The sequence below is a fragment of the Salmo salar genome, chromosome ssa07, assembly GCF_905237065.1.
Source record: "Salmo salar chromosome ssa07, Ssal_v3.1, whole genome shotgun sequence".
Lineage (NCBI taxonomy): Eukaryota > Metazoa > Chordata > Actinopteri > Salmoniformes > Salmonidae > Salmo > Salmo salar.
In genome coordinates this window covers 15,412,007-15,437,588 of record NC_059448.1, presented here as the reverse complement: position 1 = coordinate 15,437,588, position 25,582 = coordinate 15,412,007, and the positions used below count along the sequence as shown (strand labels likewise).

The 25,582-nt window shown below is 45.0% G+C and overlaps 2 protein-coding genes across 2 annotated transcripts; one reads left to right on the top strand and one right to left on the bottom strand.

The window, feature by feature from the left end:
• Nucleotides 1-10,238: 10,238 nt before the first annotated feature.
• Nucleotides 10,239-15,620, bottom strand: LOC106608667 (PHD finger protein 23B). Its single transcript, XM_014206759.2, has 5 exons — nt 15,050-15,620; nt 13,874-13,905; nt 13,650-13,742; nt 12,838-13,465; nt 10,239-12,259 (listed from the first exon to the last, which is right to left on the bottom strand). The coding sequence occupies exons 1-5, from the start codon at nt 15,075-15,077 to the stop codon at nt 12,066-12,068; spliced, it is 975 nt and encodes a 324-aa protein (XP_014062234.1). The 5' UTR covers nt 15,078-15,620; the 3' UTR covers nt 10,239-12,065.
• A 662-nt stretch (nt 15,621-16,282) lies between these two features.
• Nucleotides 16,283-18,940, top strand: elp5 (elongator acetyltransferase complex subunit 5). The gene is given in 8 exon segments (NM_001140528.1): nt 16,283-16,612; nt 16,720-16,780; nt 16,880-16,960; nt 17,071-17,282; nt 17,477-17,652; nt 17,752-17,847; nt 17,939-18,039; nt 18,134-18,940. Coding segments are annotated over 8 exon segments (891 nt in total). The 5' UTR covers nt 16,283-16,557; the 3' UTR covers nt 18,243-18,940.
• The last annotated feature ends 6,642 nt before the right edge of the window (nt 18,941-25,582 follow it).

Genomic DNA, 25,582 nt, shown 5'->3' with positions numbered 1-25,582 from the left:
AATCTTAGAAATAAAAATATTAATGTGCAAATATTGTACAATCCAGGTGTGCAAAGCTCTTAGAGACTTACCCAGAAAATACTTACCCTTCACCTTGGTGTTGTCACGACTTCCGCCGAAGTCGGTCCCTCTCCTTGTTCGGCCGGTGTTCGGCGGTCGACGTCACCGACCTTCTAGCCATCACTGATCCATTTTTCATTTTCCATTGGTTTTGTCTTGTCTTCCTTCACACCTGGTTCCAATCCCATCAATTACATGTTGGGTATTTAAACCTCTGTTTCCCCTCATGTCCTTGTTGGAGATTGTTTATTGTATGTCTGTACTGGTGTGCATCAGGTTATGTTACCCATTGATTTTTATTATTATGTTTTCCGGTGTTTTTTTGTTGTAATAAACTGTGCCGTTGGAAACACAGTTATTTCTCTCCTACGTCTGACTTCTCTGCCGCCAGTTAAACGCCCTTACAGAATCTCCGACCGTACTATGGAGTCAGCAGAAAACAGTACCCCGCCCATAGGAGTGGAGGAGCGTGTCCAGGAGCATGCAGCAATACTACACCATCATGTCACCACCATGAACCGCGCTGTCCAGACAATGGACCGCTGGGAGAGACAGGGAGTTCTTCCAGCGCCTCCACCAGCAAAGCCGGGGTCTCCTCTGAGCGCCCCTTTCCCGCCTGAACCCAGTGGGATTCATCTCTCCTTGCTCCAGGAGTACGACGGGAGGGCTGCGAACTGCCAGGGGTTCCTGTTACAATTAGACCTCTACCTGTCCACCGTCCACCCAGCTCCATCGGGTCGTGAGAGGGTGTCCGCCCTTGTCTCGTGCCTCACCGGGAAAGCCCTGAAGTGGGCCAACGCCGTGTGGAGAGAGGAAGATGCGGTGTTGGACCAGTTTGAGGAGTTCACCCGCCATTTCCGGGCAGTCTTCGACCACCCGCCTGAGGGTAGAGCGGTGGGTGAACGCCTCTACCATCTGAGGCAGGAGACGAGGAGCGTCCATGAGTTCGCCCTGGAGTTTAGGACTCTGGCTGCCGGCGCGGGATGGAACAACAGGGCCCTGATCGACCATTACCGCTGCAGTCTGCGCGAGGACGTCCGTCGGGAGCTGGCCTGCAGATACACCACCCTCACGTTCAACCAGCTGGTGGACCTGTCCATCCAACCTGCTGGCTACTCGCGGACGTCCAGATCAGGGTGTGGTGGTTCCATCCTCCCGCACCCCCTCTCCAATACTCATGGAGCTGGGAGGGGCGGTGCGCAGGGAGACCAGAGGGGGTTCCCGCTCGTGCACCATCTGTGGCTGCAGAGGTCACACTGCCGGTCGGTGCCGGGTTGGTTCCTCTGGGAATCGAGGCAGCAGGCAGGGCGCTCTGGCATCACCTCAGGTGAGCCGGCACCATTCTCACCCAGGGCCCTCTGTTGCACATATGTTTGTGTCTGTCACTTTTCCTGAGTTTTCCCCGCATTCCCAGCATAAGGCGCTCGTAGATTCAGGCGCGGCTGGGAATTTCATTGATAGAGCGTTAGCTCATAGTTTAGGGACCCCCATTGTTCCCGTGGATGTGCCCTTCCCTGTTCACGCCTTAGATAGTCGACCATTAGGGTCAGGGTTAATTAGGGAGGTCACCGTGCCTTTGGACATGGTGACGCAGGGGGGTCATATGGAGAGAATTAGTCTCTTCCTCATTGACTCTCCTGCGTTTCCCGTGGTGCTGGACCTACCCTGGTTAGCTTGTCATAACCCCACTGTTTCTTTGCCACAGAGGGCTCTCACGGGGTGGTCGCGAGAGTGCTCAGGTAGGTGTTTAGGGGTTTCCGTTGGTGCTACAACGGTGGAGAGTCCAGACCAGGTCTCCACCGTGCGCATTCCCCCTGAATATGCCGATTTGGCTCTAGCCTTCTCCAAAAAGAAGGTGACTCAATTACCACCTCATCGACGGGGCGATTGTGCGATAGACCTCCTGGTAGACGCTGCACTTCCCAGGAGTCACGTGTATCCCCTCTCACAGACGGAGATGGAGGCTATGGAAACATATGTCTCCGAATCCCTGCGTCAGAGGTACATTCGTTCCTCCACTTCACCCGCCTCCTCGAGTTTCTTTTTTGTGAAGAAGAAGGAGGGGGGTCTGCGCCCCATGTATTGACTATCGGGGTCTGAATCATCACTGTGAGGTATAGTTACCCGCTACCGCTCATAGCCACAGCGATAGTCAATGGACGGGGCGCGCTTCTTCACTAAACTAGATCTCAGGAGCGCTTACAATCTGGTGCGTATCCGAGAGGGAGATGAGTTGAAGACGGTTTTCAGTACCACCTCTGGGCACTATGAGTACCTCGTCATGCCGTACGGGTTGATGAATGCGCCATCAGTCTTCCAAGCCTTTGTAGACGAGATTTTCAGGGACCTGCACGGGCATGGTGTAGTGGTGTATATTGATGACATTTTGATATACTCCGCTACACGCGCTGAGTATGTGTCCCTGGTGCGCAGAGTGCTTGGTCGCCTGTTGGAGCATGACCTGTAAGTCAAGGCTGAGAAATGCCTGTTCTTCCAACAATCCGTCTCCTTCCTAGGGTATCGCATTTCCACTTCAGGGGTGGAGATGGAGAGTGACCGCATTGCAGCCGTGCGTAATTGGCCGACTCCCATCACGGTAAAGGAGGTGCAGCGGTTCTTAGGGTTTGCCAACTACTACCGGAGGTTTATCCAAGGTTTTGGTCAGGTGGCGGCTCCCATTACCTCACTGCTGAAGGGGGGCCCGGTGCGCTTGCAGTGGTCAGCTGAGGCAGACCAGGGCTTTTAGTCACCTGAGGGCTCTGTTTATCTCGGCTCCCATGTTGGCCCATCCGGATCCCTCTTTGGCGTTCATAGTGGAGGTGGACGCGTCTGAGGCTGGGATAGGAGCGGTGCTCTCTCAGCGCTCGGGTACGCCACCGAAGCTCCGCCCCTGTGCCTTCTTCTCGAAGAAGCTCAGCCCGGCGGAGTGAAACTATGATGTGGGGGGCCGGGAGCTGTTGGCTGTCGTCAAGGTCTTGAAGGCGTGGAGACATTGGCTTGAGGGGGCTAAACACCCTTTTCTCATCTGGACTGACCACCGCAATCTGGAGTACATCTGGGCGGCGAGGAGACTGAACCCTCGCCAGGCAAGGTGGGCCATGTTTTTCACCGTTTTGTATTTACCCTTTCCTACAGACCAGGCTCTCAGAACGTTAAGGCAGACGCATTGTCCCGGCTGTATGACACAGAGGAGCGGCCCATGGATCCCACTTCCATACTCCCAGCCTCTTGCCTGGTGGCACAGGTGGTGTGGGACCTGGACGCGGACATTGAGCAGGCGTTGCATACAGAGCCCGCTCCCCTTCAGTGTCCAGCTGGGCATCTGTACGTACCGTCTGCTGTCCGTGATTGGCTAATCTATTGGGCCCATACGTCACCCTCCTCTGGTCATCCTGGTATCGGTCAGATGGTGCGCTGTCTTAGTGGAAAGTACTGGTGGCCCACTTTAGCTAAGGACGTGAGGGTTTATGTTACCTCCTGCTCGGTGTGCGCCCAGTGCAAAGCTTCCTAGACACCTGCCCAAAGGTAAGTTACAACCCTTACCCGTTCCACAACGGCCATGGTCGCACCTGTTGGTGGATTTCCTGACTGATCTTCCTCCTTCACAGGGTAACACCACGATCCTGGTCGTTGTGGATCGTTTTTCTAAGTCCTGTCGTCTCCTCCCTTTGCCCGGTCTCCCTACGGCCCTACAGACTGCGGAGGCTCTATTTACACACGTCTTCCGGCACTACGGGGTGCCTGAGGATATAGTGTCTGATCAGGGTCCCCAGTTCATGTCGAGGTCCTGGAGGCCGTTCATGGAACGTCTGGGGGTCTCGGTCAGCCTTACCTCAGGTTTTCACCCCGAGAGTAACGGGCAGGTGCAGAGAGTTAACCAGGATGTGGGTAGGTTTCTGAGGTCTTATTGCCAGGACCGGCCGGGGGAGTGGGCAGCGTTCGTGCCCTGGGCAGAGATGGCCCAGAACTCGCTCCGCCACTCCTCCACTAACCTTTCTCCCTTCCAGTGTCTATTGGAGTATCAGCCGGTTCTGGCTCCTTGGCATCAGAGTCAGACCGAGGCTCCTGCGGTGGACGACTGGTTCCGGCGCGCGGAGGAGACCTGGGACGCCGCCCATGTCCATCTTTAGCGTGCCGTACTGCGCCAGAAAGTTGGCGCAGACCGTCGCCGCAGTGAGGCCTCGGTGTTTGCACTGGGGGACCGGGTCTGGCTCTCGACCCGAAACCTGCCCCTCCGCCTGCCCTGCCAGAAGCTGGGCCCGCGGTTTGTGGGGCCATTCAAAGTCCTGAGGAGAGTGAACGAGGTATGTTACAGGTTACAGCTTCCCCCCGATTACCACATTATCTCTCCTCAGGCCGGTGGTGGCTGGCCCGCTCCAGGAGTCTGAGGTGCGGGAAGTTCCTCCGCCCCCTCTGGACATCGAGGGGGCCCCGGCGTACTCCGTTCGTTCCATACTGGATTTGAGACGTCGGGCGAGGGGCCTTCAGATTTGGACTGGGAGGGGTATGGTCCGGAGGAGAGATGCTGGGTTCCGGTGGAGGACGTGTTGGATCCTTCTATGCTGCGAGATTTCCACCGTCTCCATCCGGATCATCCTGCGCCTCGCCCTCCGGGTCGTCCCCGAGGTCGGTGCCGTCAGTGGGAGGATACTGCCACGACTTCCGCCGAAGTCGGTCCCTCTCCTTGTTCGGGCGGTGTTCAGCGGGCGACGTCACCGACCTTCTAGCCATCACTGATCCATTTTTCATTTTCCATTGGTTTTGTCTTGTCTTCCTTCACACCTGGTTCCAATCCCATCAATTACATGTTGTGTATTTAACCCTCTGTTTCCCCTCATGTCCTTGTCGGATATTGTTTATTGTAAGTGTTTGTGTACGTCTGTACTGGTGTGCATCGGGTTATGTTACCCATTGATTTTTCCAGTGGTTGTTTTTGTAATAAACTGCACCGTTGGAAAAACTGTTATTTCTCTCCAGCGTCTGACTTCTCTGCCGCCAGTTAAACACCCCTTACAGGTGTCCACATTACCAACAAACTATCATGGTCCAAACACATCAAGACAGTTGTGAAGAGGGCACGACAATGCCTATTTCCCCTCAGGAGACTGAAAATATTTGCCATTGGTCCTCAGATCTTCAAACGTTCTACAGCTGCACTATCGAGAGCATCCTGCCTGGTGCTTGTAAGTAAGCATTTCACAGTAAGGCGCATGTGACAAATTTGATTTGAAAGACTCACAGCTGTAATCGCTGCCAAAGGTGATTCTAACATGTATTGACACATGTAAATGAGATTTCTGTATTTCATTTTCAATACATTTGCAAAAATGTCTACATTTTCACTTTGTCATTATGGGGTATTGTGTGTAGATTGCTAAAATGTTTTTATATTTAATCTATTTTAAATTCAGGCTGTATAACAACAAAATGTTGAATAAGTGAAGGGGTATGAATACTTACTTAAGGCACTGTAGAAATATATATATGTATATTTAGTTTGGGGTCCCCATGGAGGTTGGGGTGTCACGCCCTGATCTCTTTCACCTGTCCTTGTGATTGTCTCCACCCCCTCCAGGTGTCGCTCATTTTCCCCGGTGTATTTATCCCTGTGTTTCCTGTCTCTCTGTGCCAGTTCGTCTTGTATGTTCAAGCCAACCAGCATGTTTTTACTGTGTTCCTGTTTTTTATATTCTCTTTTTGTTTGTCATCCCGGATTTGACCCTTGTCTGTTTCTGGACTCTGTACCCGCCTGCCTGACCATTCTGCCTGCCTTGACCTCGAGCCTGCCTACCAGTCTGTACCTCCTGGACCTTTTGCCTGTCCACGACCATTCTCTTGCCATTTTCGACCATTCTCTTGGATTATAATAAATATCAAAGACTCAAACCATCTGCCTCCCGTGTCCACATCTGGGTCTCGCCTTGTGCCCTTATACGGGAGCCCCCAGATAGTATATGAACATGTCATAAGCAATGTCAAAATGCAGGAAATTAGCTTCAATGGTTGACATTGGGCACGAAAAACAGTCCAACACCTCCTCTTTCTCAATTTTCAAATAGAAATGGGGTGTGCCTTTGGTGATTCATTGATGTGTCATTCCGGTCATGGTGTAGCTAGTTTGTTAGCTAAGCTAGCCAATTGTAGCTAGCCAGTAACTCCTCCAGTATGTGTTGACGCATATCATATTCATCCATTTGTTTTGTTTTAAGCATTAAAGGACTTGGTATGATCGTGCATTGATCAGTTATAGAGTTTAAGCCGTTATCTTTGCGTTTTTGCGCAAAGTCAACCTTTAAAGTAACTGTGCAGTGTTTCCAGATATCTAAGAAATATTGCCTATAATTAATTACGATACATATGAAATAGTTTTCCTTCCAAATGTGTTTATTAAGCATGTTAAAAAGCAGCTTTTCTGTGTTGGAAGGGTGTGGGTGGACCCCAACAACAGAATGGTGTGGCCTTATACCAGTCATTAAAACTATTAATGTGAGTAGACCACTGATTAGCTAGCTCATCCTCCTCAGGAGGATTACATCATCCTCTATTAGGAAATAGCAAGGATTTTTGTTTAGGATGGATCAACAACATTATTTGTGTATAAGTTAGCAGAATATTAACTTTTAAAAGTGAGATTTTCACTGGACAGTTACTTTAAAACTCTCAGCCTCATGTCGAAATGTGAAGGGTAGCAGGAAAATGAATTTAAAACTGTAACATTTTCTCTCATCCTCATGGAAAAATTTGAAAATAGTATGAGATGAGCTATAAAACAGAAACAAAAAAATCTGTGACCCATGGCAAAATGTGTAGAAAATAGAAATGCATGTAATTAGCTTTAAAACAGCGACATTTCCTCTGACTCATGACAAAATGTGTGGAATAGCATTACAAAACTGCATTTTTTCTCTCTGCCCTAAGGCAAAATGTCTTGAAATGCAGGAAGTTCACTGTTTTCCCCAAAATAAATCTGTTTTGAGGGTGGCCTTCCACTTATTCTTCCACTTATACTGTTTTCAAAATACCCATTCAGATACTCCTCAAAATACCCATCCATATACCCCTCAAAATACTCCTCAAGAGAGGCATAATAAGTAATGTCAAACTGAGTAGAATTGCAGGAAATACATTATTAAACATTTTAAAAATTCAGGTGGAGGACTCCTAAACCACAAAGTCGCATTGTGATTTATCAGCTCTTGTTCTAAATTTTGCACACACCGTCATCCTGGATACTTATAGGGCAGCCGGGTGTGGGGAAGCAGGGGGGCGTCATGCTGGCCACACACACACATACTTACAGTTAAACAGACACACAATCACACACATTTGGGTGGAGGAGTCTAGAATGAGTCGACCGCACACGCACACACAAACACACACTGGTAATGACCAGCGGTACCACAAGTTGTGTCTCCATAGCTCTGTGATAATTAAGGTAATCAGTGCTGCCTATCTAGTCTCTGCCCCTGTTGACAGACTCCCGGGCGGGCCTAGCAGGGCCACATTCAGCCCCGTCAGTTGAGATCTATCAGCACGGCTCTACGTTAGGTTATTTGTAGTGGCCCCGAAATAGAAATAATTAAGACATGGACGGGAAAAGAGGAAAAGTGAAAACGTGTCAGACCACGCATACACTCCATGCAAGGCCCTTACACCCCCTCCTCCATCTCCCTCTGTCCTTCCCTCCCTCATTCACTGTCTTCCCTTTGTTTCATACTCCTCTGTGTGTATGGACAGAGTGTGTGGGTGGTTGGAGGTCGCAATCCAATGCTGAAATTAGGCGAGACGAGGTAGTCAGGTTTTCCAGTTGGCCACACACACAGCATAGACATCCATCTGATCTGATGCTATCACTCACTGTGCCTGTCTGTCTGTCCGTCTGTCTTCTCAAAGTACTGACCAGGTGATGGCTTATGTGTAAGTCTAAGATGGAGAACTCTACAAGTGATTGATAGAGCTCAATGATTCATGTCCCTCAGAACACTATTATCATATAGTAAGTATCCTATAGTAAAGATAACACAGGAAAACCCAATAGCCTACAATTGTTCAGAGTACTGTATTATGTCAAGATGAAGATGTCCTTTCTAATGTCTTCCCTCTGTGAAATATAAGATATGTAGATAAGGTTGTCTTTTTTATATAAAGAAAACATGACATCTTTACCAATCTTATCTCGATAAGCACAAACAGATGAAAGCCAGTCTGAACCAGTTGGAACTAGTGTAAACAATGAACTGTAGCATCCCATCCCCAATGATGGCCTAATCATTACCTCATCTTTCTTCCTTAGTCCAGAGGAAGGTGGAGGGTGAGGGGTGATGGTGGTGGAGTGGTGTGTGTGCGTGTGTGTGTATGAGTGTGTACATACGCGTGCATGTTGGTGCGTGTATGTGCAATTATCAAAAGTCCTGAACCGCCTAAAAGCTTTGACCCCAAGTTCAGCCATGCCGAGGCCGGGCATGAGATATATGAGATATAATTGTCACGTCTGAAGTCCCATAGTCTCCCACACACCCCCCTTCATCCTACTCCAATATAAACCCACCCCAACCGCATGCCTACAAATACCCTTAACACCAGCAGTCTGCAGAGAAGTCAGAAGCCAACAACCCAGAGGAACTAATTCATTTGCACCAACTATCGTCACAGAACAGATAAGTCTTAAGGTGAGTACATCTTTGGTTGCACTCTTTCGTTGACACTGTGGAAAATCTTTACATGCGTTTTTTTCACGAGAACGTTTTTGTGTGGTATCAGAATTTGAGCTACTTCAGTATATTTTGATTGCGTTATTTATTTCGCATCTCATCAAGTCAACAAAAGAACGACGCTCATCATCTAATGAACTGATGAATGTCTAAAATAGAATATTTTCTGTCTACCATACAGATGCTTTACTCAAGGTGTGTGTTTGCTGTCCTGGGACTTTACCTGATGTTTGGAGACTTGTCTGCCTTCCTGCTGCCTGATAGGCTGAGACAGAAACGGGTAAGAAAATTACACATGCTCAGTGGATTTTCTTAAACAGTTTAAACATGGATAGTGGCAGAAAATATCCTTCATCTTGGAAATACCTTGATGCCATTCTTGTATTGCTTTCATAGATAGTTGCCCTTTGTGTGGGACTGGTGTATCTACTTCAATGAAAATAAGTTTTCAAATAAATAGATTGGTCATTTTATACGAACTGCATTGTCATATGCTGCTTGTCTGAAACTAACCTCCCCCTCCATGTCCACAGGACGTCAATTGGCTGGACCAAGATTTCTTCCCACACCTGTCTGAGCTCTCTGACCTCGCCAACCTTTCGCCACCCGAAGACGCCGGGGAGATGACCCGGGATTGGGAAGAACGTCGTTTCCAGTCTGCCTCCTTCCTCGCCCCTCTGGAACGCATATCCACCCCCGTGGAACACATCCCCACCCCCGTGGAACGCATCTCTGCCCATCATCACAACCACCACCGTCGCAAACCCAAGGACAAGAGGTGAGAGAATGGGGCAGTGGGCGATGATGTAACAACGTTGAGACAAGGAGTAGCCGCTGATGTAATAGTGTAACGTTGTAGTAACATTGTTGCGCTATATTACAGTGCTGTGTACTTGCATCACCTCAGGTACCAAACAAACAAGTCCAGTCTCAGTTATTTAAGATCTTTCTCTTCCCGTCACTCCAGGAGGAAGGCAACAGTTCCTCTGGATTCTATTGGAAGTGGCCTTATGTCCAACCAGCGTAGCAGAAAGGTGAGAACACAGAACAAGGAGGGATAGACTGACCATCTGTTTATTGGGATGTTTGTCCAGAATGTGAACCAGCTAATGTGTATCTGTTTGTCTTGCAGGATGAACCAGAAGGCTGAATGGAGGAGCAACAAACAGCTTCCAACCCCTTCAGTCTCATCCAATGCTCGCTTTACTGTCTTACATTCAATCCAAATAGTTGGTTGTTTTGTAACGATGCACTCCCACAAATATGTTATAACTATTTATTTCTATTTAAGACGCTGTACTTGTGTACTAACCTGCTTAGATGTTTGGGTCTCATCCCCCTCTAGTGGTTCTGTAAGTATGTACAATGACAAACACATCAAGTGTGCCTAACTTCAATAAAATGCATTCCTTACAATATATTAATCTACTTTACATATATTGGAAAGATAAGATACAACACAGGTGCTCCCCCAAAAAAAGAAACATTTTTATTTTTCAAGCTACAGTTAAAGAAAAACAATATCAGATGCCGAAAATATAGCATTTGCTTGGCTCTTTTCCCCTCTCTTTTCACTTTCACATATGTACAGTCATCGAAGAACAGGGTATATACAGAGAATCGAAGGGAAAGGTGGTGGCGAGAGTACATTTGCTTTTTGGGGACTAAACATGACTCTCCCACCAACAAAAACAGGTAAAACCTACCAACATAAAATAAACTGCCACGAGTCCACGACTCGGATATCAACTGATTTTTCTGTACACTACAAACAGTCAACTTTGTTTTTCGAATGAGAAGATCATGAGGGGAAGGGATTTGTATGCTATTCTGATTAGGGAGCAATGTCAACCAGCATTTTCTGAAAAGTTAACCAAAAAACAATAACATGGGAAAAAAAAAAAAAACGTTTTACAACCATTCATGCAAAAAAGATGTTAGAGCCACTTCGACAAGGTAAAGCGACAATTCTCCAACTTTTCCCACCGCGACAGTTCACAACAATGACATTCCCAAACCAGAAGTATCTTGATGAAAAACAATATACACACAAAATGTAAATAAAAACAAAACAAGCATTGTAGATTGAATTTGAAGGCTGTAGCCATGTCAAACCGTAACCAAAAGGGCAGTCATAGGACACCACTGTCATGCTGAGGGAACTCAAAGTAATCAAGCTGTGCTGTAGCAGATGTCTGTTGACAAAAAACAGAAAGGGTGAATAAAGTAACAAATACTTCTGGATATGGGCTGCATCAAAAAAACTCTATGGCACAGCCCTCAGTTTATGAGTTACAGGCTCTTAGTTGCTGAAACTATGAAACTAAAGAAATGAACTTTCCAATGAAAAATAACACCTCAAAGGGGTGTTTGGTTTGGGCTCGCCTTTTAAAACGTGCACTCTTGTAGCACCAACTGACTTTGCATATGTCAATGGGATAGATTCAACATTTCAGATTTGATCTGGTATTTGTTAGAATCTGAAAACATCCAATGAGAGACATCTCATAGGGGCTTAACACTCTGATAAGCAGGTACTGAGTGTTACATTAGACAAAGAAATTCATAAACAATCGCAAATCGAAAGCTTACATGAGAAAAAAGTAGCTACAAAAGGAATCAAATAAAACGAGAGCTGCCCTTCTAACACTAAAAAGAGAAACTTAAGGACAAAAATAAACAGGAGTATCCGTTTTCTTTTCAGAGAAAGAAGGGGGTTGTGCCTGTGTCATGGTGTAGCAGTCGCATTGCATTGATTACCGGTTGCAGAGGGTCTCACAATAGTTCATGTACCATTATAAAATACTAGCTTTTTTTCCTTGAACGTTGACAGACAGAAAAGTTGTCCATCAATGTCCTAAATAAATAATTCTCTATAACTTGTCATGCACCTTATGCTATGACCTTAACATGAAAACCAGGAGATGGATATCTGTTTTGGAGTCTAACATTTCAATGAAAAAAAATCTCAATTTAGTAAGAATACTGAGCAAGAAAAGCGTATCTATTTGTATGTTACAGATAATAAAGAGATCTCCCCCCCAATGTCTTCCTGTTTTAGCCCAATTTTCACAGAGGCAGAACGTGACAAAAAACCTACATGAATAAGTGAGGATAGTGATTGTCAAAAAAGAACACCTAAAAAACTAACGATACAGTTGCTGTCCAGGTGAGGGTTAACAATCAGCTGCAGGCATCGCAGAAAAGAACTTGGATGTTGTAGTGGAACACAGAAAATAGGGTAGATTGAAAAGGGATATAGGAGGGATATAGTCCCTCCCACCCCCTCTCTCTTTAGGGATCTTTCTTTTGCCCCGACCGTCGAGTGTCCCTGCACTTGTGGCAGTAAAAGATGTCAGGGACGTTGGACTTCTTGATCTTGGCGCACGACAGATGGACCCACACGCCGCACTGGTTGCACTCGATCATGGGTCGCCCCGCAAACGGCTTGCCACAGTAACAGGTGATTAAGTCCCAAGAGTCGTCACCTGTGTGAGGAAGGAGGGAGAGGGAAAAGAGGTAAGAGGGGGCATATCATAGCGGGACAAATAGCGTTGGGTTCAGTGGGCACCTAACGGGGGCAAACGTTTTCAAAGAGCAGAGGCGCTTCATCAACTGTTTTGTTTGTTGAGGTTTTATTTTATGGGCCCTTAATTACTTAGAAACTACATGAAAACAGAGTAATTACATCGTTATTATCCATTAAATATTTATTGGTTACATGGTGACTCAAGTTCCAGAAAGTACCAATTGTTACAAAGTAGTTTCTCATTAAATACAAAGTTTCCCCTGACGTGATTTCTTATTCTACATGTCAGAGAGGCATGCTTGTCCTACATAACATATTTTTATCTGAAGCACACAAAACATTGTGTCCTGCTCAACACACCCCAGGTATGAGCCTCTGGTTTAGAACTCACAGAACAGCATTATTACCAGCCAACACTGCAGCCATAGACTGACACTGAAGTGATGCATCTTGAGTGAGATTACTGCACTCACGTTTACAACTTGAAAGATATTTGCGCTTCCTTGTCCACGGCGTGGTCAGTATGAAATCACTTACCCGACTCCACCATGATGTCCTCATCAGCGATCCAGGTCTCGCCTTCGCTCGAGCTCATTTCTGCCTCCCGGTTGGACTCCTCCACTTGAATCTTAGCCAGCCCCTGCATTCCTGATGAGGAGACCCCGTGCCCTGTCAGGTCATCTCGGACCAGGCGCTCCCCAGGATGGGCATGGCCCGTCTCTGAGTCTGTCTCACTTTGGGTGGCCGAGCTCTTAAGCTTTTTGAGGGCTTTGGCCTGCTTGGGGTTTTTGCTGCGCTTGATACGGGCCCTCTTCTCCCCGCCGCTACTCCCGCTTTCGCCGCCAATGGCAGAACCCATCGACAACTTTTTTAGCTTTTTGTCCTTCTTGCGCTCTGCCTTGCTGCCTGCCTGGCTGTCGTACAGGGAGTCTTTCAGGCGCATCTTGTCCAGCAGGGAGCTGTCGGAGTGCATGCGGCGCATACTCTTGCCCTTGTTGGCGCGGGCCTTGCGGACAAACGTGTGGATGGTGTGCAGGTCGTTGCCGCCGTCTCCCCAGCTGGCCCCCAAGGAGCTGCCGCCGCCTCCTTCACCACCACCCCCGCTTTCCCCTGACGCCCCTGAGCTGTGCGGAGAGCTGGAGGACGCTGGCGACCATGGACCTTCCTACACAGCCACAGGTGTAGCAGAAGAACAATAAAGAAAACAGTACAGGACAAACAATACTTCATGCATAGGGTCATAAATGTTATTTAAAATGTGGTAAGTTCTCAAACCCTATTAAAGACACACAAACACACACCATCAATAATGGGGTAACTTGGTGACCTGGTGTGCCTAGTTATCCTACCTCTTTAGGATTGGGGATATAGCCTGCATATGCCAAGACAAAGTTGCAGAACTTGTTAAAGTCTTCTACGGTCCTCTTTCTCCTCTCTGGAGGCTAAAGAGATAAAAACAATGGCATTCACACAAATTAACCAAGCTAATAAGTCATGCATACAACACCAAAAAAATTGTGAACAGGATCAGAAGGGGGGATTAAAGTAAACGTCACATCAGAAGTCTATTTACCAGAGTATCCGTTTTGCACTTCAATAACGAATCTGTGTGGAAGAAAATAATATTACTATACTATAATCTGTTCAGATTTGTAAACAAAGTCATTACGTAAAAAAACAAAAGCTTCATTATCTCCACTAATCCATCGGCAGTTAAGTATTGTTAGCTGCTAGCTTGCAGTTGGTCTGTTTTTGTTCGGCCTTGGGATGTATCTATTCTAGAGAATATAGCGATAACTAGCTAACATTAGCAATGAAACAACTGAACCAGGCAATGGTTCAAAACGCAAAGTATGCAACCTAACGTAGCTGGGGGCATTTATTTTCTAAAAGTAGCAAACTAGCTAAATTGATGTCTAGCCTCGTGCTGCAACGTCAGTCAGCAAGGATAACGTATTGCCTTTTTAGCTAGCTAGCGTTTAGTTGTCTAAAAATGAGTGAATACCTGCGCTGCTCAAAAACTAGCCAGCTACCGCCAACAACATTGTCGTGATAGTTTCTACTAACGGGTGACGCAAAGTGAAGACCGTTTAAGTTATCCATGGTCGGCTATGTTGGCTAACAGTAGTTAGTTAACAAACGTGAAACATGCATTGTGAGCCTACATTAGCTCACGGCTGCGATGGCGTGGGGAGCCTCCCGAATTTTGAACATGGCTAGGTAGCTAACAGCATCTGGCTAACTAGTTACAGTAGCTTGTTAACCAACGAGCACTGTTTGTTAGCTAACTAATGTTAGCTATTCAAGACATGTTAACGTTAGCTTGCTGGCAAAGCAACAGACATTATGGCTCCATTTGGTTAGCACAAACTTCTAGTTAGCTAGCCAGCGGTTATAACATACCATTAGCTACCAATGACATGGTTAGTTAGCAAACATGAGCTAACTAGGTACAGTAGCCTATATATAGTTATCGTTACTGCATAAAAAATATAACTATGTGTATAGAACTATGCAAGCTAATTGACGTTCTCGACTGTTAGTAGAGATGTAACACACTTCGCTAACTAGTAAACTGCCAGGTAATGTTAACGTTGGATAGCGTTAGTTTGCTAGCCAACTAGCATGGCGATTGAACAACCAACAGTTGCTTCACTGAAGGAGGATTTCTAACAAAACCGAGAATGTCTGCCAACTAGCAATGAACTCAATATACATTTACTATGTGAACTGACACTTTTAAACGTACCTTGGTGTTCAGACATTATTTCAAGCATTGTCGCCTCAGCAACAAGGCCCGTGATGGTAGCTACCAGGTAGCTAATAGCGTCTGTGCTTTTCTCCTGACTTGACTACTGACTGTGCGGGAGAAGCCCTAGCCAAGAACGGAGTAGTCAACACCACTCTTCGAAGACAAGCGAATTTATTTGAGTTTTTTGGCTTGTGTTCTGGATAGTTTAGCCGACAAGGTACCGGGCTAACCAACAGAAAATGCAACAATAATTCCGATTAGCCCGTTTAACAAGATAACTAGCTAGCTAGCTAATTGCTAATTTCTTCGTCACAGCAGCTATTGCATACATAATCCTGGCAATCAAACTACTTTAGTAAACTAACGAGCTAAGTCACCGGAGAAAAACTGCAGCAGGTGCATCCATTGTATAGGACAAAAGCATTCAGGTAACATATTTTTTAGATGAAGTTGACGTTGTTCCATAACACGAGCAACAATCGACAAGAGTTTAACAAAATATACGTCTACTCCGTGTAGCCCCTTGCGCGCCTCCTCGAGCCATCAGCGATGTCAACTGATTGCAGAAGCCCCTTGTGGTTGCCACAACGCAGTGACAGCTCTGCGCTTTGCTGGGTAGTGTAGTTTAATGTGTGTGTATTCTTCTTAATGAGAACGGACGATAAATCTTTAAAACTACACTACCCATGTGCCATTGCACCTACCTGAGGTTTATTTGTATCTAACTCAGTGGTCTGTTAGGCAAACATGTAAAAATGGTTTATTGCACCAAACACAACCACCACACTATCCAATTTCAGAAAGACCACCGTGTCGTTTAACTCAGATTGTAATGCCTGTTCTCCGAGCATTATCTGCAAGAAAATGTGGTCAAATAGAATTCTAAACTTTTGACAGTTAACAATGACCCTTACTGAATCAATTTCAATGTCAGAAAACATGCGCAAAGAAAAACAAATTGTCTGCATCTACCATAAGAACCTTCATTAGGCCCCTGCAGTGACCATCCGAGGGGTATATATAAAGTAGTATCAACGAGTTAACTTAGATACGTATTTTTGGTTGTTGAGTCAGTTAGATTATGCGCATTTCAAGGTTATCTTTCAGGCAGGCTTGTATAAATCATGTAAGAATCTAGTTTAATTTACTACATTAATGATGTCATGACCAAAATATAGACACGAACGGCATCATGCTCAGGCGCAAGCGCAAAAGGTGATACAAACCGGATGCTTATGGAGCATTGAGTTTGCCCTGGCACGAGCTGCGTGATTCGTAAATGGAATACAATCGTACAACTTCATTATTCTCCTAAACGCAAACTTCGGTGTTCCATCTATGTCCAGCTGACAAACGCTTGTCATGAGAATTGTCGTCAGATTTGTAGGGCAGCATCAATATTTGAAGGCGGATGAAGAGGAATCACACGTAATAACCGACACTCTTGCTACAACGTTAGCTAACTATCTGGGCAGCTAGGAAGCTGTTTAGCCTATAACGTTAATATGTTGTTGGAAGTTTTGCAAGGAACAGAAGCGGGAGGATTCATTTTGATACAAGGTAAATATACTTGCTGGTGGTAAACTCGTCATTGTTTTCAGAACCACAGACATTAGCTAATTAACTTGATTTTCTTCTCTTTTTTTGCCTTTGCGTTACTTTGATAGATTCTGTGAATTACTGTGGTCGACACCTCCTGAAAAGCTGCATCAATACAGCACTTAAACGGTAAATAACTTACCCATGACATGAACATTTTCGCAGTTATCTAGTTAGTATTCATATAGTTTGTTGTGCGCTAATGTCATACCAATATATTGTGTTCAGGGAAGAAGTGGTCCATGTATTGGGGTTTGAAGTTAGTCAAGAGGAACTCAATGATGGACTGGACAGAACATCTGCACAGAGGTGACTATAAACAAATAAGAAACTCCCTTTTAGATGGGAGTCAAAACTACTAGCAGATTTCTTGAGATCAAGCGTTAACTTGCTCATGTTTTCCCCGATTTTGAATATAGGCTGCACTTTCACAATGCCTACTCTGACCCTCTCGGCTGGACCGGTAACTCACCGTTTACGGTCCACCAGTTTACCCTAGAGGACATCGGCACGCTTCTCAAACAAACACCTCAGGCCAAAGCAGTGACACTTGTCATTGACTCTCTGTCATGGATTTTGAGGCATCACGACCCTGCTGCTATCTGCCAGAAACTTCAGGCTCTCAAAAAAGGTTTGTCATGGTATTTATAAACACTGTCTTTCTGACTTGACCAGCTCCATTTTATTTCAACGCTGCAGAAAGAGGATAGCTAAGTTTCTCCAATTGCATCAATATTGATGCCATGTTGTACATTGAAGTCAGTGAAATTGTTAGGCTCCAGTTCAGGCTCCAGTTCAGGCTCCACTTTATTCACTCGTCTTTAGGTGGAGTTGTGAGAGCAGTAATTGGTCTGCTGCACTCAGACCTGCATCAGCGAGGCACTGTTGGAAGCATATGCCACTTGGCTACCTCAGTCATCACTGTGGCCCCAGGGACCAGAGGACTAGGAGCTGTCGCCAAAATAACAAGACGCACCAAGTCGGGCAAGCTCATGCAAGATGTAAGAACAGTGGAGCATGGAGTGCTGCTGGTTTGAATTGAAGAATTTAACTGTCTTAGCCATTTTCTGCTGATTGAAGTGTTGTGTGTCTGTTAACAGGAGGAGATCTTCAGCATCAATGAGGACCTGACAGTTACAATACAGAGCAAACGCAGTCATCCTGGAAGCACACCGATGAATACAGACGAATCTGAGGTAGCACACCTGTATTGATTCCTGACATGCACAATGTGAGAATGATAAGGAAAAAGCCAATGGTATTGTATGATTCTCTTGTTTTCCCCAGGTGGATCCAACAGCCCACCTGACCTTTAACCTGCGCCTGTCTGATACACAGAGAGAGGCCAAAGAAAAACTGCCGCTTCCCTTCGTCTTCAGTAAAGAGAAGTGAGATTTTGTTTTCTGCCATGCCTTTTCTACCCATGCTGTCTTGCTACTGTCTGAGGTGTTTATCGAACTCTCCCTATTTGTCTTCTTCCAGGAAGTCAGCACTTCTGCACCCGGGCACCGGTTCAGGACGGATCCTATATGAGCCTGATGCCAATGATGATTATGACCAGGAGGATCCTGATGATGACCTTGATGTCTAGAGGACAGGCTACTAGCCATGTAGAGCACAGTGTCCTGCTCCTTGCAGTTAATGCCACTTTTGGACATTTACATGCCAGAAACCACAATAATAGCCTGGGTTCCTGCCTGAGATATTTATTTTACTTTCCCAGAGGAGATTTAAATAAAAGTTTAAAAAAATAACAGGCTTACCGAATGGCAGTTTTTGCATTGGAGGAAGTTTATTAGGGTGGAGTCTGTAAGTATAGGAGATATATTGCTTGTTACAACAATCAATTCAGGAAGACTGAATGACGCTGAGATCAGATGCCTACAGCCTACGACAGGTCTCTGTTTAAATAAAGGCTACTGTTTGCAGTTTGTCTGTATATTTTCTAACAATTTAGTTATTCTTTTGTAATGAAAATTCCTATTCTATCACATTTGTAATGCCTGAAATTGACACCTTTTTGTATAGAATGCTTGCAGTTTCTACTGCAAACCACTGGTGTGTGAGCTTGAGTCTGTGGCCCTATTGTTCGGTTCTACGCATGTCTAGTCAGACCCAACACATTAGCCACATGAAATCACATAGACTTATGAATAATAATAATAAAATTGTTCTTATAGTTTGTTGCTAATTGTAGGCCTTTAAAGGAGCAACTGAGTTCTTGTGATGGCCCTCAAGGACGCAATTGTATACCAACTTAATAATGGTCAATAAAAGCTTGGCACTGGTCTACTCTCTTAAAACAATCAACATCACTGGCATGGAATAGTCAGCAATGAATATACATGAATACAACTTAAATAGCTTGGCTTGACTTCTACGTCATCATCAGTGATGATAATATAAAACAACACAATGCTTATTGGGGTGGCAGGTAGCCTAGTGGTTAGAGCGTTGGGCCAGTAACAGAAAGGTTGTTGGATTGAGTCCCCGAGCTGCCAAAGTGAACATTTATCGTTCTGCCCCTGAACAAGGCAGTTAACCCAGTAGGGTGTCATTGTAAATAAGAATTTGTTCTTAACTGACTTGCCTAGTTAAATAAAGGTAAATTAAAAATCATTATCTGTGTATTTCACCATGTTTATTCAGGGTAATAATTGCAGGTGAATAGTGGGGAACTGCCACTGAGGATAAGGCAGGAAAAACTTGCATTAGTTTACTGGGTGAGGTTGAAAGGGAGTTCAGAAGGACATCCAGCAGTCACTGCAACTGAGGAATGCTGGGAGCAAGGAATGGGTAAGCAGAGGGTGTACAGGTGGACAATTGCCCAGAAGGTGGTAGAATATGGACTCGGGGAGAGAGAGATAGTGTGATAATTGCATTGGGAAGCGTTCCTCTGTGGCTGCTTCCAAAACCAATTGTAGATGTGGTTATGAATGGGGTGAGGATGTGAGACGGTGTGTGGAGAGATATATAGATAATCGGTATAATACATTTTTAAGGATATTTATTGCTTCAAATGATCCAGTCAGTGGTAGGGTGGGGGGCAGGGGTGTATATCCCAGATTTCAATGTTAGTGTATGTAAGCGGTTAACTGATTATGTGTCGGTGTATGCGGCCGAGTTTATGGCCATGATTATAGGTTTGAGATGGGTGGAGGAGGTGAAACCACGGAAGACAGGCAGGTTGGATATGGGAGACTTGTTTGCTTAGCATTTGATTTTGATTTGTTAGTGGAGATGATGTTGCTGTTAATGGGACTGGAGAGGATGGGAGTGGTGGTAAGCTTTTGCTGGGTTCCCGCCCATGTGGGTGTGGAGGGTAATGAGATGACCGATTAAAAAAAAGATGTATTTCACCTTTATTTAACCAGGTAGGCAAGTTGAGAACAAGTTCTCATTTACAATTGCGACCTGGCCAAGATAAAGCAAAGCAGGTCGAAAGTATACAACAACACAGAGTTACAAATGGAGTAAAACAAACATACAGTCAATAATACAGTAGAAAAATAAGTCTATATACAATGTGAGCAAATGAGGTGAGATAAGGGAGGTAAAGGCAAAAAGGCCATGGTGGCAAAGTAAATACAATATAGCAAGTAAAGCACTGGAATGGTAGATTTGTAGTAGAAGAAAGTGCAAAGTAGAAATATAAATAATGGGGTGCAAAGGAGCAAAATAAATAAGTAAATAAATACAGTAGGGGAAGAAGTAGTTGTTTGGGCTAAATTATAGATGGGCTATGTACAGGTGCAGTGATCTGTGAGCTGCTCTGACAGCTGGTGCTTAAAGCTAGTGAGGGAGATAAGTGTTTCCAGTTTCAGAGATTTTTGTAGTTCGTTCCAGTCATTGGCAGCAGAGAACTGGAAGGAGAGACGGCCAAAGGAGGAATTGGCTTTGGGGGTGACCAGAGAGATATACCTGCTGGAGCGCGTGCTACAGGTGGGTGCTGCTATGGTGACCAGTGAGCGGAGATAAGGGGGGATTGTTTTTTTTTCACCACTGATGTGGTGGCTAAGAATGCTGCGAGGAGAGGGGGTAGATATTCAGAACCCACTGGGCCGCAGAGAAGTCCTTAATCCAGGCAAAAGGGCTTGATCTATGGCTAAGGGAGTGGGATATTAGTAGTAAGGGGAGGCAATTTTTTTCACATATACTGGTCAGTAAAGGAAGAAGTGGAGAGTATAGGATACAGGAAGTTGTGTAGAGTAGACTACGGTTTGGGCACACAGGTTTGAATGCCACGTTGTTGATAATAGGGAGACATGAAACCGATCTGTGATGACTGTTTAGTGGAGGAAACGGTGGCACATGTGTCGATATTTTGTGAACTGTATGATGTAGATAGGGAGAGATTGTGTGAAAGGGTTAGAGAGGCTGGACGGGGTTGGGGTTTGCATGGTGTAGTGGGGGGAATAAAGGGGAGGGAAGGGGTGTCTAAGGTTCTATTTCACTTTCCTAAGTGGAACAGGACTAATGAAGAGAATTTAATGTAGGTAGGCCGCAACACGCCGCATACTCCAGTACAGTAGGTGGCGGTGTTTGCACCTTAAAAGTTGTGATCCACCAACCCAACCCAATACTTTTTTTGTTTTTTTGTTATTGCATTATACAAACATTATACAAAACAACAGAGATATCACACATAACCAAAACAAATTTTTAGAGACACAAATAAAGTATATTACCCTATAGACAAGTTACATTTTGACAAATACTGTACACACTTCTTTGATAATTTGGTATTTATATATTTTAGGGATGTTATATAATAGTGTAAATCAATTAGAAAAATATTGGAACTTTTTTTTTTATCCCATGAACTTTTTTTATGAATGACATTTTTTCCCAATAAAATCAAGAAATTCAAAATCCAATCAAATTGTATTGATCACATACCAATATTTAGCAGATGTCATTGCAGGTGTAGCGAAATGCTTGTGTTCCTAGCTCCAACAGTGCAGTAGTATCTAACAATTCACAGCAATACACACAAATCTAAAAGTAAAATAATGTATTTAAGAAAGAAAGAAAGAAATATTAGATTGAGCAATGTTGGGGTGGCATTGACTAAAATCCAGTAAAATAGAATACAGTATATACAGTTGAAGTCAGAAGTTTACATACACTTATGTTGGAGTCATTTAAAACTCGTTTTTCAATCACTCCACAAATTTATTGTTAACAAACTATAGTTTTGGCAAGTCGGTTAGGACATCTACTTTGTGCATGACACAAGTAATTTTTCCAACAATTGTTTACAGACGGATTATTTCACTTATAATTCACTGTATCACAATTCCAGTGGGTCAGAAGTTTACATACACTAAGCTGACAGTGACTTTAAACAGCTTGGAAAATTCCAGAAAATGATGTCATGGCTTTAGAAGCTTCTGATAGGCTAATTGACATAATTTGAGTCAATTGGAGGTGTACCTGTGGATGTATTTCAAGGCCTACTTTCAAACTCCGTGCCTCTTTGCTTGACATCAGGGGAAAATCAAAAAATTGTAGACCTCCACACGTCTAGTTCATCCTTGGGAGCAATTTCCAAATGCCTGAAAGTACCACGTTCATCTGTACAAACAATAGTACGCAAGTATAAACACCATGGACCACACAGCTGTCATACCGCTCAGGAAGGAGATGCGTTCTGTCTCCTAGAGATGAACGTACTTTGGTGCGAAAAGTGCAAATCAATCCCAGAACAACAGCAATGGACCTTGTGAAGATGCTGGAGGAAACAGGTACAAAAGTATCTATTTCCACAGTAAAACGAGTCCTATATCGACATAACCTGAAAGGCTGCTCAGCAAGGAAGAAGCCACTGCTCCAAAACCACCATAAAAAAGCCAGACTATGGTTTAGAACTGCACATGAGGACAAAGATTGTACTTTTTGGAGAAATGTCCTCTGGTCTGATGAAACAAAAATAGAACTGTTTAGCTATAATGACCATTGTTATGTTTGGAGGAAAAAGGGGGAGGCTTGCAAGCCCAAGAACACCATCCCAACCGTGAAGCACGGGAGTGGCAGCATCATGTTGTGGAGGTGCTTTGTTGCAGGAGGGACTGGTGCACTTCACAAAATAGACAGCATCATGAAGAAGGAAAATGATGTGGATATATTGAAGTAATATCTCAAGACATCAGTCAGGAAGTTAAACCTTGGTCGCAAATGGGTCTTCCAAATGGACAATGACCCCAAGCATACTTCCAAAATTGTAACAAAATGGCTTAAGGACAACAAAATCAAGGTATTGGAGAGGCCATCACAAAGCCCTGACCTCAATCCCATAGAAAACTTGTGGGCAGAACTGAAAAAGCGTGTGCGAGCAAGGAGGCCTACAAACCTGACTCAGTTACACCAGCTCTGTCAGGAGGAATAGGCCAAAATTCACCTGACTTATTGTGGGAAGCTTGTGGAAGGCTACCCAAAATGTTTGACCCGAGTTAAACAATTTAAAGGCAATGCTACCAAATACTAATTGAGTGTATGTAAACTTCTGACCCCCTGGGAATGTGATGAAAGACATAAAAGCTGAAATAAATAATTCTCTCTACCATGATTCTGACATTTCACATTCTTAAAATCAATCAAATGTATTTATAAAGCCCTTCTTACATCAGCTGATGTCACAAAGTGCTGTACAGAAACCCAGCCTAAAACTCCAAACAGCAAGCAATGCAGGTGTAGAAGCACGGTGGCCAGGAAAAACTCCCTAGAACGGCCAGAACCTAGGAAGAAACCTAGGGAGGAACCAGGCTATGAGGGGTGGCCAGTCCTCTTCTGGCTGTGCCGGGTGGAGATTATAACAGAACAAGGCCAAGATGTTCAAATGTTCATAGATGACCAGCAGGGTCAAATAATAATAATCACAGTGGTTGTCGAGGGTGCAACAGGTCAGCACCTCAGGAGTAAATGTCAGTTGGCTTTTCTTAGCTCATCTCTACCGCTCCTGCTGTCTCTAGAGAGTTGACAACAGCAGGTCTGGGACAGGTAGCACGTCCGGTGAACAGGTCAGGGTTCCATAGCCGCAGGCAGAACAGTTGAAACTGGAGCGGCAGCACGGCCAGGTGGACTGGGGACAGCAAGGAGTCATCAGGCCAGGTAGTCCTGAGGCACGGTCCTAGGGCTCAGGTCCTCCTCCTCCTCCTCCTCCTCCTCCTCCTCCTCCTCCTCCTCCGAAAGAAAGAAAGAAAGAAAGAAAGGAAGGAAGAAAGAAAGAAAGAAAGAAAGAAAGAAAGAGAGAAAGAAATACAGAAAAAGAGAGAGAGAGAATTAGAGAGAGAATACTTAAATTCACACAGGACACCGGATAAGACAGGAGAAATACTCCAGATATAACAGACTGACCCTAGCCCCCCCCAACACATAAACTACTGGAGGCTTAGACAGGAGGGGTCGGGAGACACGGTGGCCCTATCCGACGATACTCCCGGACAGGGCCAAACAGGCAGGATATAACCCCACCCACTTTGCCAAAGCACAGCCCCCACACCACTAGAGGGATTTCTTCAACCACCAACTTACCATCCTGAGACAAGGCCGTGTATAGCCCACAAAGATCTCCACCACGGCACAACCCAAGGAGGGGGTGATCCTAACTGACCTAAAACAGGGGATTAAATGTCAGGAATTGTGAAAAACTGAGTTTAAATGTATTTGGCTAAGGTGTATGTAAACTTCTGACTTCAATTGTATATACAGTGAGGGAAAAAAGTATTTCATCCCCTGCTGATTTTGTACATTTGCCCACTGACAAAGAAATGATCAGTCTATAATTTTAATTGTAGGTTTATTTGAACAGTGAGAGACAGAATAACAACAACAAAAATCCAGAAAAACGCATGTCAAAAAATGTTATAAAATGATTTGCATTTTAATGAGGGAAATAAGTATTTGACCCCCTCTCAATCAGAAAGATTTCTGGCTCCCAGGTGTCTTTTATACATGTAACGAGCTGAGATTAGGAGCACACTCTTAAAGGGAGTGCTCCTAATCTCAGTTTGTTACCTGTATAAAAGACACCTGTCCACAGAAGCAATCAATCAATCAGATTCCAAACTCTCCACCATGGCCAAGACCAAAGAGCTCTCCAAGGATGTCAGGGACAAGATTGTAGACCTACACAAGGCTGGAATGGGCTACAAGACCATCGCCAAGCAGCTTGGTGAGAAGGTGACAACATTTGGTGCGATTATTCGCAAATGGAAGAAACACAAAATAACTGTCAATCTCCCTCGGCCTGGGGCTCCATGCAAGATCTCACCTCGTGGAGTTGCAATGATCATGAGAACGGTGAGGAATCAGCCCAGAACTACACGGAGGATCTTGTCAATGATCTCAAGGCAGCTGGGACCATAGTCACCAAGAAAACAATTGGTAACACACTATGCCATGAAGGACTGAAATCCCGCAGCGCCCGCAAGGTCCCCTGCTCAAGAAAGCACATATACATGCCCGTCTGAAGTTTGCCAATGAACATCTGAATGATTCAGAGGACAACTGGGCGAAAGTGTTGTGGTCAGATGAGACCAAAATGGAGCTCTTTGGCATCAACTCAACTCGCCGTGTTTGGAGGAGGAGGAATGCTGCCTATGACCCCAAGAACACCATCCCCACCATCAAACATGGAGGTGGAAATATTATGCTTTGGGGGTGTTTTTCTGCTAAGGGGACAGGACAACTTCACCGCATCAAAGGTACGATGGACGGGCCATGTGCCGTCAAATCTTGGGTGAGAACCTCCTTCCCTCAGCCAGGGCATTGAAAATGGGTTGTGGATGGGTATTCCAGCATGACAATGACCCAAAACACACGGCCAAGGCAACAAAGGAGTGGCTCAAGAAGAAGCACATTAAGGTCCTGGAGTGGCCTAGCCAGTCTCCAGACCTTAATCCCATAGAAAATCTGTGGAGGGAGCTGAAG